This window comes from Oenanthe melanoleuca, chromosome Z (genome assembly GCF_029582105.1).
Source record: "Oenanthe melanoleuca isolate GR-GAL-2019-014 chromosome Z, OMel1.0, whole genome shotgun sequence".
NCBI classification, from domain to species: Eukaryota; Metazoa; Chordata; class Aves; order Passeriformes; family Muscicapidae; genus Oenanthe; species Oenanthe melanoleuca.
The window spans coordinates 50,822,657-50,844,109 of NC_079362.1; the positions used below are offsets into that span (position 1 = coordinate 50,822,657).

Consider the following 21,453-nt stretch of genomic DNA (forward strand, 5'->3'; position numbering starts at 1 on the left):
CTGGGGGGTAATGCTTGTTCTTTCTTTTCTTGCACTTTTGGTCATTATAACACAGCTATAATCATCATATTTAAAAAAAAAACCATGAATGGCTTTGGTAAAGGAAATATGTTCAAAATCTTGACTCTGTGAAGGTGGTAGGCACTACACCAGTGCTCCAGCACATGTTTGTCTACACTGAACTGAGACAACTGGAGTATTTACATATCCGAAGTTACTGGCACATGTGACAGCTAACAGGATCAGGACCAATAAAGACAGTGCTTCAGAAAATTAAGAGCATGAGAAACAACGACCATTTTCAACCCCCAGTATAAAAGCTGGGAGTACAACTACCGTGTGTGCATATCTATGTACACATACTATAATTCACCTTGAGATATCTGATTTGAGAAGGAAACTTGCAAATAGTTAATTCTTTGTGTTCATGCTACCAAATCCAACATGCTACTGAAGTGAGTAATGGAGACAAAAGTAAATACACAACTTTTAAAAAACAGAGGAAGAAATTAAAAATTATAGGAAATTGGAAAAGAAAAACAGATTTCTGGACAATGATGAAAAACAGCCCAGACACCTGCAGGGGCAAAGAAGCAAATTCAGAGGAGGAGAAAGAAACTTGGTGTGGATTAAATCTAAAGGGATTTAAGCCATTAATGAGAGATCAAAGAAAACATTAGAAGGGAGGGAAAGCTTCACAAGTGTCTGAGATATGAGACCTTGGAGGAAATATGACTAGGATAAAATCAGTATGGCTTACACTAAAAATAATAAAGGGAGTAGGATGATGGCTGGAATTAGCTGGAGCCCATGCTTGGTTTTAAGCTATTACCATGACAGAAACCCAAAAGTTTCTACAACAGACCAACTGGAAATAACAGGAGGGCTTTTTGACTCTGCCTAATATGTGATGCAAAAACTAAAAGCAAGAGTAGTGAAAAAAACTGCAGACATCCAGCAGGCCTGAGTGAGAGAACAAGAATCACACAGATGTGCCTAACTTTTGAGCATGGCTGCCAGGGCTGCAAGGGTGCAACAACATCTGAACCCACAAAATCGGCTTCAATACAGATGCAAATTGATCACTACTGAATGCTATTCATGCATAACTGACCAAAATGCACAGTGACTGGAACTAGAGGCTTATCATCTGCTGAGGTTCAGCTGTGCCATTACTATAGACATTGAAATAACCAAATAGTACGTATTCTGTAAGCAATGAAATAGTATAATTAAAGACTGAAGACACAAATTTAAAAAAAAAAATCAGACATCCAATCTCACTGCAAAGGAAGTCAAGCTCAGTATTTAACTAACTCTCTGCATGCTCCTCAAGAAAACACAGTACAGATGTGCATGAACAGTGTTTGTTAAGTAAAGAAGCTGTTCAGAACTCTGATTAAGACTAGCTGGTACTCAAACTCAGAAGAAAGTTTAGTAAAGTTCAATAAAACAAAGGAATGAGAAGAAGCATATGAAAAAGCACTCCCACAAAAGAAACCTTCAAAACTGCATTTTAGTTCCCATGTTATTAAGTGACAAATCTATTGTAAATGGCAAATGGTTGAACGGGCTGAAATAGGAAGTTGGTTGATAAATTAAGCAAATAAAAGCAGTCTTCAAGGTACAAGAAAGCATGTGAAACAAAAGGAGAAGCAAGAAATCAAATCAGTGCTCAGTTAGGGAAGCGTGCAGTACTCCTTCACTCCTCACTTATATCTTTTCTTTAAAACAAAGAGCCCCACACATTCAGAGAGGGTTATAATAACTGTTTCAAGGACACAGAAAGGAACAAGAGGTTAGCTGCAGATAGTGAATAATGTGCCCACGGATAGTAAATTCTTAGAAATTCCTAGTACATTTTCTGCTCCTGCTCCATTCCTTATCTCAGTGCTCATAATAACAAATGGAAAGCACAATCTGGCAGAGATAACTCTAAATCTGAATGCACATATGCAAACGCCAGTGCTACAGAGGAAGAGCTTCCAAGGCACAAAACAATCGGATGTGCTGACCACCCTGCCACCCTAGGTGGGAAGAGAACCTGGTGCCAGGACACGGTACACGGCAAAGCCTGTCCAGCACACAGCAAACAACACTCGGCAGCTATCTTGCTCTAACCATAGATCTATGTCTGGAAACCTCATGTGCTGTGAAAGAACTTGGACAGCAAGATGCTGAAAACACAGAAAGCCCTATGGTGAAGTATTTTTGAAAATAAAACTTTAAAAAACCTAAAAAAAAAAAAAAATATTGTACTCCAAGTCCTTTTGGGGGAAAAAAATCTCTCCTGAAATGTGAAAGAAGGATAGAAGTAACTGCTGAGCTTCCTGTGTTTTGCTTCCGTCTCAGTGCTGAGCAGCCTTTTTCTCTCAAAGTAAGAGAGTGGGGGTAGGTCATGACTGGTCCCTGGCACCCTTGCTTCCCTGGCATGCTGCAGAAACCTCTCCCCAGCCCCTGTCTCTGGTGAAAGCAGCCCTAGACAAGGTTTGGAATACCACTTACACAGAAAAAGAAAAGCAATCTTCTCTGAGGTTTTTCCAAATCTGTTTATAATTTCTATTTGTTTTGACAGTTCCAGTGAAGCATCACACAAGCCTGACAGGAAAAATAAAACTTCTTAACTCAGACACTTTGAGAACTGCTGCTAGTTCTACCTTGTTTCACCAGTATGATGGAAATACCAGTCTTTTGACAAGCCTCACTGAATGAATACGTACAGTATTTCAAACATTAGCTCAGTTAAAACACATCTACAGGCACCTGCATGCAAAACTACAATACCAAATACTGCTTGAAAGAGAAGCAGGGAAAGTGCAAGCTTTGCAAGAGAACCTGAGAATTAACTGGAAACATCTAATCAGGGATGCAGAACCCTGTAACATTATGATTTATTTAACACAGTCAAACAATGGCTAGAGCAATGAATCATGTAAGAGATGACAAAGCTGCAGGAGATTTCCGTCATCTGCTTTAACCTGAACATTGATCAGAGTTTACCCCCATATTAATCACCTGAGATCATAATCTAACACAGTCTTAAACTCCTCTCCTGATTATGCTTCACTTACCCCCTTGTCCTTATGCAGGTCACTCCGTTGCTAATTGCACTACTAGTTAGGAAAAAAAGTGTCTAGTGTCTAATTTAATTTTGCCTTTTTTAGTTTCAAGCCGTTGCTCCTTGTTATGCTGTCTCAAGCACTGTAAATAATCCCTCCCCCTCCTCCATATTATTACCTCTCAAATATTTATAGACTGTTTATATCCACCCTTAGTCTCCTTTTCTACAAGCAATACATCATTTTTGTCACCTTTCCCTCTATCCTTTCAGATTTATCTACGTCCTTTTATAATGAGATGCTCAGAACTCCTCTACCATTTTCCAAAATACAGTGAACCCAAAGCAGTAGAGAGAAGCTGAAATGCCCATCCCTTCTTGCTTCACAAGCAACTCCTTTTTACGTAACTCTGAGCAAAACATGTTATTTTTATAGGAATTGAAAATTACAAAGCCATGGCCACCACACTATGGAGTGCTTTGTTTGCTGCATACTTGTATCGGTCTGGAATTAAAAAAGCCTGTTCAGGATAAATTTTATCCTAAATCAAGGAAAGATTGATCAAAGCTCCTGTAATATTTACTTAGTCCAGCCTGAAAGAGATTCAGTAACTAGGAAAACTACTGCACAGGCAGAATACCACTTCCAGCAACTGCTCCCCAAGACAAAATCTAACTTGTGCTGTGGCAATCATGTCAATCCACAAGTCCACAAACTCTTACAAGAGACACATGCAAATGTGATTATTTTTCTCTCATCTTAACTGCAATGAACTGGAGAAAATCACATGATGATGATTATGATGATGATTATTCACAGGTGAAGGACACAGAACTTTTCGCTAGCTGTTACAATACAATACAGACATATTTAACGGTATTCCTCACTTCTGAATGGAGATTTGTTAACTCCAGAAGCCAGGGGAAAGCACCAGGAAGCAATGGAAGGAGGTTGGCAGGACCTAGCCAACAACTAAAACTGGTAAAGAAGTAGCCATGAGTGCAGCAGAAGAAAATCATCCTTAGAAAGTTGTGAGGAGACCAAGAGAAAAGCGAGGAGCAGGAGGATGGACCAGTAACCACTGCAGACCCACCAAGATCTCTGAGGGCATGCAGCCATCATATTAGCCCTGGCACAGGCAGGCAAAGCAGCTAATGCTGCCTTCCTTCTGCTCAGTCTGGTTGAGGCTGCTGCCACCTGAGCTATCAATCCCCTCCACCACCTGTCAAGCCCCACAATGCTAATTCTTTGTTTAAAAATCTACCATCGAGCATTACCAGGCCAAAAGAGTTAAGATTTCTTTCACAGGCTTGCAAATGCTTATCAGTATTGAGGCTGGCAGAACTTCACATTTAAGCATGTTAATGTTAATGCAAGCAAGTAGAAATTTCAGAGATTCACAGAACAGTCTAGTTTGGAAAGAATCTTTGGTGACTAGCAGGCTCAAACTTTACTCAAACCAGAGCCAGCTTCCCAGTTGGATCCTGTTGCTTATACACCATCCAGCCAAGTTCTGAGCTTCCCCAAGCAAGGAGGCTCCAGAACCCCTGTGGATAATCTGTTTCAACCCCTAAGCACTCTCACAGTGAAACGGACACAGCAGCTTTCGCATGATCAGTTGACTAAAATGAGGTTTTTTTAATGAAACTGAAATTCTGACAGCACTATAAATACTGTCAATGAGCTGTCTTTCAAAAAGAAAATTTCTCACTTTTTTGCAAACCAGGCTTATATTTTTCTATTACAACAACTAATTTTTTTAACTCATCATCTATGCAGCATAACAGCTGTGAGATCATGGCGTCAATTTTTGAAATCACAATACAGTGATCAAGAAAGTAAAGGAAGAGTAAAGAAGGCATGGTAAGGTTTTTGCAGACAGCTAGAGCACTAGGTTCAAAGTACCATCATACATTAGGCATTGTATTACTGCTGACCCCGCTACGGTCTGTATTTATGAGCAGATAAAACCCCTTTTATTTGTCAGAGTTTAAGTGATGGCAGCACCTACCTAGAGAAAAAAGAATACTATTTTGTCTCTGTCAAATATAATAAATGTAACTAAGGGAAATAACAAATACAAGCTTACTATTCACAATTGCTGAAAATTATGTTTGTCAACCAATGATACTGGGAAGGCATTTGAACACTGCTGTCATTGCAAAGACAACAGGGAAACGACCACAACAGAGCACAGGACCAGGAGGTGGCATTTTGCATCACAGAGTAATCCTATCTATACTGGACACTTCTAAACTGGGCCAATAACAATGCAGAGCAGCAGAAAGAATGGGTTCTTTCCAGCACCTTCCAGTCATCTGGTGATGTATCTTGCAGCCATTCCACTGGCCAAATGCCAAACATGACCCTTAGCCTGTGACAAGGGCCAAATATAATGAAGCGAAGGTGAAATGGATTCTCCTTCCTTCAGTGTGAGCAGCTTTCTTTTTTTAGTAACCCCTACGGTGTTTTGTGACCTCATCTGCCTTCACTCTCTGCCCCACCATGACTTCTAAATACCAGAATGAGAAAGGCTCTGAATTGACACAAACCAGTGAAGATGATGGGTGTTATGAGAATGTCTAAAAAGCACATTCTACATGCTTCATCAATAATCTTTCCTAAATTTTCTGTATTTATTAACCCAACAAGATATACTTATCCTACAGAAGAAAGGACAATTATGTCAAATGCCCTGAGATAACAACTTTTGCTGCTGTGTACAATTACATGGCCTTTTCTTTCAGCAGTCTTTAACTTTTTAAGGGGGAATGCAGAGAAATGACAAATTTGGTCTGTAAGACACTCTACTAATGCCCTGAAACTATGGTCTGTTCCCTTCCAATCACCTTGCAAATTCCCAACTTTTGAGTGGGAACATACCCTCCCATCCAAAGTAAACACGCTTGACATGGTTAATGTTCAAACACTTACGCTATGACCATAGTAATCCATTTTTTCCTTTTTCAAAAACAGTGAGTCAAAATGGGATCTGAAAAACTGCCTCTGGTCTCCAGGTGTTATACTATTTCTGATCTGCTAATAAAATGGATACAGCAAGCAATGACTCTCTCTCTGGCACTATGTCTGATTTATGTGACTCCCTCACAAATCACTCCTCTGCTGGCAAACAATGCTCCATGTGATGGGCGTCCAAAAGAAGAAATGCTCTTATAAGCCAAAATCCTTAGAGGAGGAACAGAATTATCATTGTCAAAATCACCTCTTGCCCAATCTAACGTGAGCCACACAGAACACGCTGCACTCCCAGGAGCCACTGCTTCCCCTGGGAAAAAATCAGCACCTCAACCTACCAGCCTGAGACAATGACACTTGCTCTGCTGGGGTCTCTTATTCTGCTTGCAGTTTATTGCATAAAACAGCAATACAAGAATCCATCAAGTATCTGGTCCTGAAACAACCCAACATCTAAAGCCAGAACATGGCAATTTCTCATCTGAAAAAATAAGATCGTTATATGCTAAAAATAGAAGCATGAGGATATTTAGGCTATATTCCTCACCACAGCTTGTACTGAAAAGCTACCATACTGGTCTGGAGAAATGCAGAGCACCTTCTCCAGGTTCAGAGTCAGCACACAGTCACAGGTATCAAGTCAAAACCCGTGAGTACTTACACTGCTTTCAGCAGATGAAGCTACCAAAATTAATAGGATGTTACTTTATTTATACAGTGTAGTCACCTCTGAGCTAAGCACAATGTCTGTTGCTACTCAGGTGCCCAAAAGCAAAACTATGAACATGATTTTCTATTCATTTGCAGATGCTTCCATTTCTGGTGAACAAGACTGATGCTGTCTTGATTTGTAACTGTAATCACATTTTCATCTGGAGATGAAGCTGTGTATTTCAAATGTTGTCACTCACAAACAGTTATTTATTTGGACACAAATAACAACAGTTAGTTATTTAGTAAAATGCTTGAGAAACAATGTATTTAGATTGCTCAAATTCCATGCTAAGAAAGATGACTGGTCTGACCAAAAATAGTAGAACAATATTCAAATTACTTTAAAATTACACAGTTTTATGTTTTCAAGTACTTATTCAAGCATGTGAATTGCCTTAAGCTTGTTTGGTCTATGTTTTTCATTAAAAGACCATGATTTAATTCAATTAATTACCAATTATTAAAATGGGATTAAGAAATTAAATACTGTTATTTTAAAAACATTAAGATCAAAGCTTATTCCAGTTTTGTCAACAGTAAAATTATTTCATTCTTCGGCCTTTCTGCATAAGCAAGGATCTTCTTTTTCTCCTGAGCTCACACCATCTCTGTATATTACTGAATATACTACTTTAATCTTTAGCCAGCTTTTTCCATGTCTATAGACAAAGTATGTAGTAATACAAATATGAAAGGAGTAACTGCATCAATTCAAAGGTGACACTAACATAATGAAAACAAAAAAAGCTAATAAAAAGCTATTTATTGCTTTATTAAGCAGTTCTTTTAAAAGATTCCCAGCAAAATTCCTCTACAAAGGTCTGAAACTGCCTGTCTGCACTAGATCCAACAAATTCATCTGACATACTTTTAATGGCCTGCAAAACAGAATAGCATCACTTGACAAACAAAGACATGCTTGTCCTTTTATTAATTAATGCAAGATATTGCCCACTTTAGAATCATCTTTCTATCTGGCAAATATATTCACCTGTATTAATGGCATGTGTACATATGATTAAAAATGAATGAAACTTCCTTTTCCTTTTATCTGTATTTGTTTGCTTTTTTCTGTCCACACACAAGAAATCAATTACACCAGCTCCTTTCTTCTTTCTTATATATGTTCAATCACTGTATGTGTCAGGCATAGGTAGAAAAGGGAAAAAGCAATTTGCATAGGAAAAAACATTTTGCCTAGAGTCCTCACTTGCCTAGCATCTTCAAATCCCATCTTTGCTTAGCCATGCTTTCACTGAATATACAGGCAAATACTGTTCTTTGTTGGTGGTTTTTTTGGGTTTTGTTTTACAAGTGTTAAATACAATACATTAAGTTGTAGTAAAAGAGAAGGATTATATCACTCTTTTCTAGTTCATCACACCATGCTACACGGAACCAATGTGCCACCACATCAAGTCACGTAAGGCTGACAGATCTTTGCTGCTGGGTCCATAATATTACCTATTGTACTTAGCTTCTATACAGTTCAGAAAACTCCCAAATTTTGAAGAAACTACACAGGCAGCCAAAACCCACTTACTATGACTGTAGCAGAGTACATGTTTTGGGACAAAGGACAAAAGCTTCCCATAATTCTCTACTTGCAGTCACACACGCTACTGAATTTTATTACAGTGCCAGTCTGTGTAAAAGAAATTTTGATTTTCAAGTAAAAATAATCAAATAAAATATTAAAGACTGATACTGGATCCTTCCCTTTTACTAGTTGCACCAAAGTACAATGCTGTTGTTGGGGAGAGGACTCTCCATAAGCCTGTCACTGCAAAGACGGGGGGAATGGGTGTCAACAGTGGGCATAAGCAGTGCTGGCCATCGTCCCCAGCCGTGAGCATCGCTCTCCCAGCACTTTACCTGGTGGTGTGCTAGCTGCTGTCATGGCTGTGCTTGTCGAGTGCATTGGGCTGCTGCCTTCCAGAGAGAGGCAAGAGCTGCCACCACTGTTCTTCTTAACAAACGTCTCAGGGACACTGGGCAGGGGCACTGGGTGGCTGATTCCCAGCTCCTCTTCCTGAGCTTGCTGTCTTCTTAGTGCAACCTAGGAACAAAAGACAAGACATAGGGAATGCCCTGTGGTTTTGAGCACAATTTATACTGGAAACGATGAACTACTCAGATTCAAAGTTGGTTTTTTACTCTTTGTACTGTAGAGTAGTGCTGATCATAGAACATTAAGGTTGGAAACGTCCTCCAAGATCACCGAGTCCAGTATTCAACCAAACACCACCATGTCAACTAAACTACAGCACTAACTGCCAGGTCCAGGTGTTTCTTGAACACCTCCAAGGATAGTTCCTGTGCAACACCTTTCAGTACTTGAATTCTTTCTATTCTTCCTGATGTCAACCTGAACCTCCCCTGACCCAGCATGAGTCCATTTCCTCTCCTCCTGTCACTACTAACTGCAGAAGAAGAGGTGGACTCTCACCTGGCTACACCCTCTTTCAGGCAGTTGCAGGTCCCTCCTGAGCCCCTTTTTCTCCAGGCTGAACAAACCCAGCTCCCTCAGCCACTCCTCACATGGCTTACTCTCTAGGCCTTCACACAGTCCAGCCAGTGGGTAGAGAAGTATAGAAAGCTATCAAAAAACAACCCCTTTTTGCGCCCAAAGACGTATGAACACGGCTATGAAATGCTGGTGACATACACATCTTCCTCCACGGAGGCCAGATGAAGATGTGTTACAACTGACTACACTCCCACAACACAGCTGCTCTTGGGAGAAGCACACTGTAGAAAGTGTAGTCACTACCCTCCTCTCTGCTGATACACAGCTGCTGGGCTTAAGAAGTTAACCCCCTGCTTGCAGGGGTCTGCTGAGCCTTTCACCAATATAAAGCAGCTCTCTGTGAGGGCTTGTACCTGCAATTTGCTGCTCTATTTGCTGCTATGTTCCCTGCTGGCTCTCAGCTGGAAATGTTGTCCTTCAAGAAAATCTCAGCATACAATACACTGTACAAAGAGAACAACTATGGAAGAAGCATGGTAAATGCAGGATACCATCCCGCAAGCATCTCAGACAGCACCACACACACTGAAGATGGCTGGGCAGGTCTGGAGAAGCTGGAGCTTCCCATTTCTTTCCCAATGCTGACAACGTTCCAAAGCCTACCTGGTACTGGCCAAGCCTATAGGCACTACACAGTCTGGACACGGGTGCAAACAAACCGTATTCATTGCTTAGACAGCCCCTTCTGCCTCATCTGAACTAGAAGATCAACTTAACACATCTGTCCACCCATGCCATACATATCTGGGGAGTATACATGACACTGCTACAGCTACTTGTCTGGTGACTGATTTGCATCTTTACCTGAAGCTTGGAAATCTGTTCAGATTACAGACTGGTATCATGGACTTTTCTTGCTGGAAATTTTCCTGGGTATTTGGGACAAGACTTCCTTACATTTTCATGTTCAACAGCCATACTTTTTCCTAATACAAATGTATAATTCTGTTAGTTAGTATTAGCCCTAGCAATAAGAAACATCCCATACAGAAGGTGCAAACTTGCAAACACTACTGTAACTTCGACTTCACAAGCCAATATCCTTGACCTGTAAAATTCCATCGGCATCAAGGGGCTTACTGCAGAAATATATCAAAAGGGGGAAAGACAGACTTTCAATGTGTAACTCCTACACAGATAAGGTTTAGCTAGGGAGGCTTTCAAAGCTACTTTCACATCCTAGGCAGGGAAGAGAATACCCCCAAGGACCATCACCAGAGCCTGCTAGTAGGAGGCACCCACTACCTGACAGAAGAAGCTAAGCAGCAAGAGTCTGTGTCAACGGGGGACACTTCGCACGGGGAACACGGCACTTTGTGCTCCCTTCCCCGAGCCACACAGCAAAGGGATTCACGTTTATTTTTCCATGGCTCACACCAGGCAGAGAAAGTGCATGTACCTTGGGTGTAACAGCAATTTTTGACTGTCACACCACCAACAAGGAGGAATTGTTTAAATGTACGAAAAGTAACTCTCATTGCATTCTGAGGACGTTTTATAATACACTGATTAACAGGGTGAAAAAAACAGCAGGGAAGGATTTAATCCAGAACCGCTTTTTAAAACTTGTCAGCCCGACATACATTTTAGGCAGGATCACGAAGCTCTGCGAGCACATCAATTGCAAACTTGTGGGTGGGTCCGGTATCACTCCCTCCACATGCACCAGGAACTCTGATGCCTTGTCAATTATTTCCCGGCAGGGGATCGTTTGCCCTAACGATGCCCCTCGCAGAGTTCAACTGTTCCAGCAGCCGCTCCACTACACGCCCAGGACCCCCCTAGTGCCGCTCGCAAGATAAAAATCCTAACAGTTAACACAGCCTTACATTTACACCGCCAGAACTGTGGCTCCAGCGAGACCACCAAAACGTTATTCCTACCCTGAACTGGATACCGCTTGTTTTCTTAGCCCTCGGAATACTCGGAGCCCTCGCTGAGATCTGAGATGTCCCATCTAAAGAGCTATGCGAGGAACTGCCACATACAAAACTTCGAACAACGCCGTTAAAAAAGACCCCAAAACGTTAGAAAGTTAGAAATGCACTCAACTGAGGCCATGGCATCAGGAAATGGAATTTACACCGAGTCTGGAACCACCAGAACAAAATATCCTCGTAAGCAATTTGTTGGTTAGATTATTCATTTTCAAGTTAAAAGCAAGCTGGAAAACGGCCACTGACGGTAGCTCAGGTCGTGCTTCAGGCACGTTCTACAGCCCCCCGAGCTGTCCGCAGGGCCGGTCTGTACCCGGCTCGGGGCAGCGGCGCTCGGCGGCGCCCGGCAGGCACAGCTGACCGCTCACCGCTGCCGCCCGCCCGACTGCAATCCTCCCACTCTTACAGGGGAACAAAAATAAACCAAATGATTTACGAGAAATACAGCCAGAAGTGTCCCCAACACAGGAAGGCAGCGGTGACTCCCGGCCGGGGCGCGGCTCCCCGCGGCTGCGGCCCCGCAGCGCACCGCATCTCGGCGCGGCCGCTCGGCTCCGACGGGCCCGACCCCCCCGGGCGCCGAGCACACCCCGCTCGGGCACAGCTCACCTGCGCTGCCATGACGCGCTGCCGCTCGGCGATCAGGCTGCACTTGTTGCACTGGCAGTCCCGCCACATGCAGAAGCGCTTGTGCCCCTTCAGCGGCGAGGAGTAGCCGTGATTGCGGCAGCGGGCACACTTGGGCAGTCGCGGCCGCTTCTTCCCCGCTACGGCGGCGCCCCTGTCCGCCGGGGCGGCCGCCATGGGGGCCGCCGCCTTCCCGAAGCTGCTGGCCTTGTCCCCCGGGCCCGCGACGTCCGGGGGCTTGCTGAAGGCCGGGGTGTCACTGGGCATCGCGGCAGGCGGGGGACAGCCGGGAGAGCGGTCTGCGCGGTCCTGCCCCGTCCCGTCCCGCCACTCCGTTCGTTTTGGCGGGCAGCACCAGGCGGGCTTCGCCCCTCCTGCCGCGCCTCCCCCACCCCTGCTCCGGGGGGTCCTTGTGGCCGCGAAATCCTCGTTGCCCCGAGGGAGCGGCCACCCTTCCCTCGGCGCTCCTCCCTCCCCCACCAGGCCGGCCTGCGGCGGGAAAGGCGGGCCCCGTGCAGGCCGGTCCCCGTGGGATGCGCGGCCAGGGGCCCGGGCGGCCTGGCGGCCCGAGGTGCTGCGGGGCTCGGCTCGGTCCCGCTGCCAGCCGGTCCCGCACGGCAGGATGCCCAGGCCCCCGCTCGGGGGCGGCTCCTGGGCCGTCCTGCGGCCTCTGCCCACCCTCCCTGCCCCGCAGCGGCCAGCGCAGGCCGCGTCCGTGGTGGTGATGCCGGACGAGGTCTGCGACACTGAGGTGGAAGCGGTGCAGGGAGGCCATGTTTAAGCCCGGGGGTCCCCTGGGTTGGGCAGGTCAGGTTTGGGCAGGCGACCAACTTGGCCTGGCCCAGGGAGAGGTGTGACGCCCGAATAAAACACCCAAGTTGCCGCAGCTCGGCTGCTGTGTCGTGGGGCTGCTGGCGTCTTGCTGGACTGCATCCTCCCTTCAGGGGTTACCTCGCACTCGTGTCCCGCAATGTGTGTACGGACACCTCCGTCAATATCCGTGTGGGCAGGTGATTCCAGCAGGTATAAGGGCGAGGGAGAGCATGGTGCTAGCTCGGTAGCCATCGCCTCTGGAGCTGGTGTGGGTGGCAGAGCGGCTGAACTCTGCAGGGGTAGACAAGCGAAGATGCTTTTTTCTTTTTACATAGGCCGCCCTTCCAACTTGGCACTACGTGATTTATAAACACATGCAGCTCTACAGATATTATTTACAGTATTAATATTTCCTCTGTTACACCTTTAAATCTTTCTGGGCTCAACTTTAGATGACGCTATCTTCATGCTGAAATGAAACTATTAAATTACATCTCAATCTAAGATGAATGACAACTGTCAAATGAGTGACTCAACAGAGATGAAGCAGAAAGCACCTGAGATTATGTGAGGCTGATTTATAAAGATTGCATAAAGATTTCTATAACCTCAGCTTCATGACTCAGCATATCAGATGGCAGTAAGTTACAGTAGGTAGAAATTTATTTCTGCTAGAAGAAGCCAAGATAGGCATCTCTCTCTTTGTGATCAGCTAACTCCAAGCTAATTCTGCTCAGACTGAGCTGCCATGCCGGAAACAGTGAGTGCCTGTCTTAGTCTGAAGAAAGCTCCAGATCCTTGCTGCTTGATACTTTGCATTAGCTTTTAATAAATGACATTTAAAGAACTTTTTCTTCTATGGTACAACACTGGAGACATTTTTGGCACTTTTCATCCTCCAGAGAGTGACCTCATTCAAACACTGTTAAGCCCCAGCAAGCAGTCAGATGGTGCACAAGTGAAGGCTGACCACAAGCTGTGTGGGCTTGGTACGACCATCATTCAGCTCACAGAAACAGAAACTTTTCCTGTGCATCACTTTGCTGGTATTGACATTTCTGATGCCAATAACTGACATTTCTAAGTGTCAGTAACTGCACATTTTCCCACACGACAGAAGAAAATGAACACAATGTTTAGAGGAACAAAATTAGGATTTGCCTTTACATGTTGTGGTGCATATCACTAATATTTAAGGAGGGGAACAATGTAGGCATACTTAGCTTTGTATACCAAATTCAACATTCCCTAAATGAAACAAGTTGAGATCTTCTCAACTCATGTGGGCATTGATGAGTTTCCAAAATTTAATCTAGGAGCAAGTCTTGAATAACTAGTTTGTGAAGTTCAGTGTGTGGTGGAGCACAAACACAGGAATGTTTTCAGGTGCTCCCCTAAAAATTATCTTAAAGCCAATTGAAAATGCAAGTTAAAAAGTAGAAGAAAGGAGGCTAAATCAAAAAAGACAAAGAAAGACAAAATGAAATAAAACCCAACAGAGGTAAAAGAAGAAAATGACAGAAATGACAGCAGGGGTGAAAAAGGAGAAAAGATAAGAGAAGGACAGTGCATAAAGCAGGCAAAGACAGACAAAGCAAAAATAATAGCAGTCACCATGTGGCTTATATAGCTGACTTTTCACTAGAAAACTCAGTGGAACAGCCAATCTCAGAGATGAAGTACAGGATGCAAAAAATGCAACAGTTCCAAGAACATTCATTCATCACTCTTTCACATAATGAGTATTTTCTACTGCTGCCTTTCAGGCTTACTACACAGATCTGTATTATCCATAGTGTTACAGAACCTACCGTACAGAACAAAATATTAATGTTGCTAGTACCTATCTGGTATTTTGTGTTCTGGATGAATACCACTACAGTATCTAGATGCCTGATGAATACAGGTACATGATCAATCATTTAATAATGAATTGCTTTTGTTTTACTAGCTCAAGTCACACTTTGAGTATGGTTTTGACTGCAATGTTTTTCTCCAATTTTTTTTTTAATGGGTATATGGTGAGGTTGACAACACACTGCTGGATTTGTCATCTGTGGAGTAATGAAGCAATAGAAGATGGTCATAAACTGCCATTAGTCCTAAGACGAATCACAATAACCTCACTGCAAGTCTTCAGGAAATTTAGTCATTAATTTAATGTATGTCTAGGCATCTCTGGTTTAAGTCTGTCTAGTGATGATGTCAGTGACTTAAGATTACTGCAGTTTGCCATCACCTTTGGAAATAACTGTAATTAATATTTCTGGTGACAAAAATAGGAAGATTCGAAAGACATTTTTGCTTTTTTTTTCTTTTGTCTTAACAGATATTTGATAGTTGTCCTTTAGCTTTAACTTTTTCTTTAAGGTCACAAATATCTGTTAGTGATGATCTGTCCTTTGCATACCTTTGGCTGATCCCTTGAACCTGGCAAAAAATATTTTATTTGCTAACAAGATTATCATTTGGAGGGACAGATGTGAGCAAGACATGATCCCACCACCACATTTGGTATAACTCAGCAAGCCAGTAGAGAAATGACAAAAACGGTTTAAATCTAACACTGATGCCTGAAAAGATCTTCAGTTTCACAGAAGTCAGTGTAGTTGAGTGCATTTCATTTTAGATCTGCTAGACCTGATTCTGTTTAATTTTTGGGTTTTGGGATTTTTTTTTTTCTGTTAGTGGGTCAAATCAGAGAGTTTTTGAGGTATTTTTGACAGATCATTTTATAGACTGTATCCCCAGGGCTGGTTGTGGATTCCCAAAAGAGCCTCAGCTGCAGGAGTGGTGGGGGATAGAAGATAAAGCATGCACACTGCAGTCTGCATTGTCTGAAAACATCAACGTGTCCATAAACACTCTGGACTTTTTGAACAAAATATCAAAGACAGCCAGAGGGAGTCAAGCAAAGGAGAGAAACTGTGCCAGCACATTCCCTGAGGCACTGATAGGAGCTGGGAAGCTCCTAAGTGTTGAACTTTAGTGCTTGCCTGCAGCTTTGGATGTCTGGGCTGCCCTAGAGACATCAGCTGAGCAGGATAAACAGGTGTAGAGCTACCCTAATCTCTACTCCTCCAGCTATGTCTGTCTGCACATGTGTTTACTTGTGAGTCATCAGCTCGATTTCAGCTGGTTTATGTGTGTGAGTAGTCTCCCATGCAAGGGTATGTGCTGGAGTGACAGACATCATCACAACTAAAACCCTCGAAAAGATCCTTCAAGAAAAATCCAGTAGGTGGCATAAATAAGCCATGCGTTTTTACATTTTTTTTTACTTTCATTTGTACACATGTGCCATTCTCTTTCATTCATTCCTTATTTTAATTCTCCTTTAACTTTCATGGATGCTGAAGTTTTGTTACTTGGCTCTTAAAGCACAATTCCCCAGGCAAAGCTTTGTATTAGATTTTCTTGATTTTCATTATTTTCTTTCTGGCAGCATATAGGTTTTTGGGTTGTTTTTCCCCCCACTTCTATATTTATGTTTCTAACAGTTTCTATTTTCAGGTTATCCTATCTACAGGTCTCGAACTGCCTGCACCATAACAAAAGGAAAGGTTTTCTTATTGAACATATATCTGAACCCAAAACTTGCCTTGAAACGCTCAGTATTTACAAGATTTTAAAGTTGGCCTTACAGCTTCTCTCTTAGACACTTCTCTGTGATGATATATAGAGTATTGGCACCAGGACCATTCCTCCAGATCAGTGAAATCTGATAAACCACTGATGGCTTTTGCTAAAAGTAATTTCAGTCAAGCTGAATCTTTCATTCAGACTTAAGATTTTTAAGAGTTTCAGTCTTCCTTGCTCCAAAAATATTTCTATGGCATGGGCATTTAGGGATAAGGAGTTTCAGTTACTTGGTTCTCCTCTCCACAAACTCCTTTTTCATTTGCAGTTGGATTTTTGTTTGGGTTTTTTGGTTTGTTTTTTTTGGTTTTTTTTTTTGTTTGGTTTGTTTTATTTTGGTTTTTGGTTTTTGGGTTTTTTTTCCTTTTGGTTGATTTTTGTGGGGGTTTAGTTTTTTGCTTATTTTTGGGGGTTTTGTTTGTTTGTTTTTGGGGTTGTTTTGTGTTGTTGTTTTTTTGGTTTTTATCCTCTAGTGTCCGAGGCTCCATTCTTACTGAGTGGAGCAATTATAGCAATTTAGTGGAGTACTAAAGCAATTTATAGTGCTGCCACCATTCGGCTGTTTCCTGCCTTTTCTTAGTGAGAGTAAGGAGAGTGCTTGGCATTGTGGTCCACAGTTTGCTGACAGTAAAAAGGTGATGCTTACACAGACCACTGGTTGTTAGCAAGGCGGGACAAACCGTTCACACATTTCAGCACCCTCAGTTCATACTCTTTTCTCTTGGTACAAATCCATACCCACTGGGAAGATAAAGTGGCCAGGGACCCTTCTTCAAAGGGTGCAATAAGGAGTGCTGGCAGGGGGCAGGGAACAGCATCATGTGTATCCCAAGGTGGAGAACAGGCTTGCCATAGCAGGTGACATGCTTTAATGGCCACTAAAGCAGCACATTCTGCATTATTGGTATTCTCCCAATAAATGTGGGGAAAGAGAACTTTCACATCAGTAACTTCAGATGGGCTACAACTGAGAAGAGCCACCAACGATGGATGCCTAAGCAGAAACGTTTCTTTGTGTTATAAATGGGTGATGTGATGGTTGGCCCTCACAATTAAGAGATGAATATTGTGAGTATGTTAAGAGAAGTGGGTTTTTTAGATGTATAGTTATGTTATTATAATATGTCTTCCCATAGTCCTCTTTCCTTTGCCCCTTGTATAGCCTTGGTAATCGGGAAGATCATTTGGAGAGGGCTGGCTTGTTACTAGGAGCTGCAGCACAATGTCTCGTTGATCTCCAATCAAGATATAGAAAGTTATATCCACCAATGGATGACAAAGAAAGAGTTGACTGACCCGACTCTGGGAGGGGCTAAGGGTATAAAAGGCAGACCATCCATTTTGTGAAGGAGCACGTGGGTGCCAGTCATGAGGACTTGCAATGCTGCTCTTTTTTCTTACTCAGTCTTTAGGTTTAATAAGGTTTAATAAATCTTTTAAAAATTTTAAACGCGAGTGTCGTTTCTTACATTTGCAAGATACGCACTAATCAGAATCCAGAGTTTAATGGTCCAAATATCAGGGCTATGGTAAAAATTACTGTTGGGGGTTGGGTTTCTTTATTTTAGCTTACAGAATTTTTTCCCATAAGTTGCTAGGGAAGTAGCTACTGGTACTTAGGGATACTTATGAAAAACAGAAATGTGGCTAAGGTGGGGAGAGGAGTGTAGCATCTGATTACACTTCTTTTTTTTTCTAGGAGTTTCTCTGTGAGGGAGGAGATACCGTGAGATTTTTGGGGGGCAGATAAAGAACAGGACTGGGGGCATCTGCTGGCTCTATCTCTTAGGGCTTTGGAGGAGGATGGTCGAGTTTCTGCTTGGGAAAAGGAATTTCTCTACACCGCAATAACCCAGCTGAGAGCTGCCTTTCTCCTGCTGCTGGGCCCCGCATCCCGCGCTCTGCCAGGACATCCTGCAGTTCCAGCTACCACTGCAGAACCTCTGATACATCTCATCCACTGCCCCAGCATTTCTTCTCATTCCTGCTGTTCCAGCTTGGTGCTCCTCAGAGTCCTACAGGGGCACTGGGATCGGCTGCCCCAGGGTTTGTGAACCAAAGCCTCTCTCCATCCCTTCCCATCTGGGCAGTGGGTTCAGCTGCCCCAGGGTTTGTGAACCAAAGCCTCTCTCCATCCCTTCCCATCTGGGCAGTGGGTTTGGCTGCCCCAGGGTTAGTGAACCAAAGCCTCTCCCATCCCTTCCCATCTGGGCAGTGGGTTTGGCTGCCCCAGGGTTAGTGAACCAAAGCCTCTCTCCATCCCTCCCCGTCCGGGCCCAGCCGCCATTCCCGCGCGCTGCCCGAGCCGCCCCACAGCGCCCCCTGCAGCCGCGGGGGAATCACCGCACCCGCCCTGCCCGGCCAGGAGCCAGCAGCGCCCCTGCTGGCCGTGCCTGGAACTGCACCACGGGGAAAGTGCCCGCAGCCCAGAAGGGTCCCTGGGCTCCTGTTCTGGTTGTGGTTAATGCTGTACTTGTTCTTGTTTGTTTGCTTCATTACACACACTAGCAAACAATTGTTACTCCTATTCTCATATCTTTGCCTGAGAGCCACTTAATTTAAAAATTTAAATAATTTGGAGGGAGGGGGTTTACATTTTCCCTTCCAGGGGAGGCTCCTGCCTTCCCTGGCAGACACCTATCTTTCAACCAAGACAATTACTTATGTAAAAATAAGAAAACCTTGCCTGTTACAACAAATGTCTCTTTCTCTTCATGCCTGTGGGCCCAGCCAATGAGATTGGCCCACGCTGCTCAATAAAAACAGGATTCACTGGAAACAAAACTCATGTTATTACATTATGCCAAATATAATACAAAACCAAAGCAGTTTTCAAGTTCAGTGAAGCACATAAAATGGAGATATTTTAAAAATGTATATGTTTATCATGTTTCCACTTTGACTAGTTTTACTAATAACATGCATAAAGAAGGGGGAGAAATTACCATTTTTTACACTAACACCTACATTCTTCCTTTCTCATTTGTTCATGCAAATTGGAATAATTTCATTGCAGATGTAAAGGCTGAAGAAAAAACACTGTCAGCTCCTTGGAAATTTCAATCATTGTTAAAATTGACTTGGATAGCTATTTGAAAGCATTATTAGGTCCAACGTATAAAATAGAAGTTAAAAAGTGAGTGTGGAGTAAACCACTGAACTGCTTCTTCTCAGTATTCATTGTTCATTTTAGGCACACTTGAAAATTAATTGGATCCAGTGACTTAGAACATTGAAGACTGTTGCATGACTCATTAAGCTGACATTTCTAACATTCCTAATTCACACAGTAAGAATGATAGAGTCACATAAGCCATCTATACATTTGAGCTCCTTCATCAAGGTAGGACTACTGAAGAGAATGCCCTTAGTTCTCAATATCATCATCAATTCAGCTCTAAGACATCTGTAATGGAGCTGAGTTTGATAGACTGCCAGAATATGAAAAACTAAGCTCCAACATCTTAAAAATAGGCAACACAATTAATTGCAAAATTTTTATTTATGGTTTTTAATGTTTTAATGGATACATTTCAATTTCCACTTCACTGAGCAAACTAATTGGTATTTGAAGGAAGAAATATATCATTTCAAATTATAAAGCACTTGCTTTATTTTCTATGCCTTTTCTAAATGGTGCAAGTTTTTATTATTTTGCATTCTTGAGCTTCAGAAACTTAAAATGGTTGAAACTCTGTAATTCTGAAGGACAGTTACAACTGAGTTAAGGGAAGGGGTAGGCTTTGCTACGTCAATTTACTATCCATCCAGTTTTTTTATTTGTTATTATTATTTGTTGCTCCTAATTCTGATTACCAGTAGAAGCAAAATTATTGTTACAATATCTCCTTATGATTTATTTTCATATTTTTTCCTTAAGCCTAAATAAATATATTTTTCACATAATATACTGCTCTCAGGGGAGCACTCTTTGAGACTTCCTGTTAAAATCAGTGAGTGTAACACACATGCTTGAGAGCAAAGTAGAAAGCCTTTCAGATCCACTGAGTGGGACAGGGATGTCAGAATAGTCTCCAGAAACAGCTGAGCTCTTCCAAATAATCAAAATCAAATTACTGACTTAATCAGCCTGCTGTGAAATGACTTGATGTGAGCTGCTGATCTTTTGCATCTCCTAGCATGGGAAAGAGGCTTTCTTCTTTGCTGTCAGCCAGCCTCTCTTCCCCTAGAGCCTCTCCCATTCCAGCCTCCATGCCCCTAAGCCCCCAGAGCAATTGGGCAGTTCAGAGGTGGTCCCCAAACGCTGTGGACAGTGCATTGGGTCCTTTCCCCTTCAAGATTTGTGTGTTCATCTCACATCCATGCCAGGAATCCAGTTCAGAGAAGGGACCTGGGAGGTCTGGAAATGTATGCTTATCATGTAAATCTTCACTTAGTGCTATCAAGATACAGATAATCAGAGCATTGGCTGGCTTCCTTAGGCAACAGTTTTCTTCTCTCACTCGTGTGTTGGTCAGCAGTGTTGGGGTTGATGATCTCGTATATATGCACATTTGGTAATCAAGAGTAATTGAGTTACTCTTATACTAATAGGTGAGAAGCTGATAGGGAAGATGACACACTGTTACAAATTATTTCAACTGTCAAGCTATTAATTTTAATTAGGCTGTCTTTGTCTAGACACAGAGGTACCTTGAGAGGTGAAGGAAATATATTATAAAAACTAATTACACACCTTAATTTTCTGTCCTTTGTATGCAAACAGGGCCATTTGCAGAATAAAGGTGTTCTGAGCCCAGCTCAGTCATTCCAGCTAAGTGCATGAAAATATTCACGTTGTCTTAGTAAAATATTGTTAAATATCCTCAGAGTTTGAAATTCTAACAGCACATGATGAGATTGAAAACAAAGAGTATCTTCTCTGCATGATTGTTTAAGTCATTATTTTCCCTTACCTGTTTTCAAGAAACAAAGGCATGGAGATTGCCTTTTCACTGGAAGACAATTTCTGTGAATTCACAATAATGACATCTAAGAAGATTGTTCATTAGGCACCTAAGGTAAGTAGGGTACACCTCTAGTATTGCCTGCGTCTCTATTATAAACATAATAGCCCATAATTCCTCTCTACAGGACTCACTGAGTTCTACTGTCTGAATGATACATACCTTAAATACCTGTCTGGATACTCACTTTG

The 21,453-nt window shown here is 42.7% G+C and overlaps 1 protein-coding gene across 1 annotated transcript in view; it reads right to left on the bottom strand.

Annotated features, from left to right (window-relative positions):
* The window catches only part of DMRT1 (doublesex and mab-3 related transcription factor 1), a 56,843-nt gene extending 44,546 nt beyond the window's left edge, over positions 1–12,297 (bottom strand). The window contains exons 1-2 of the mRNA XM_056513656.1: positions 11,826–12,297; positions 8,625–8,808 (exon numbers count right to left, since the gene is read on the bottom strand). Of these exons, the coding sequence (XP_056369631.1) occupies positions 8,625–8,808; positions 11,826–12,110 (469 nt within the window). The 5' untranslated portion in view covers positions 12,111–12,297. The remainder of the gene's footprint in view (positions 1–8,624; positions 8,809–11,825) is intronic.
* Between the last annotated feature and the right edge of the window lie 9,156 nt (positions 12,298–21,453).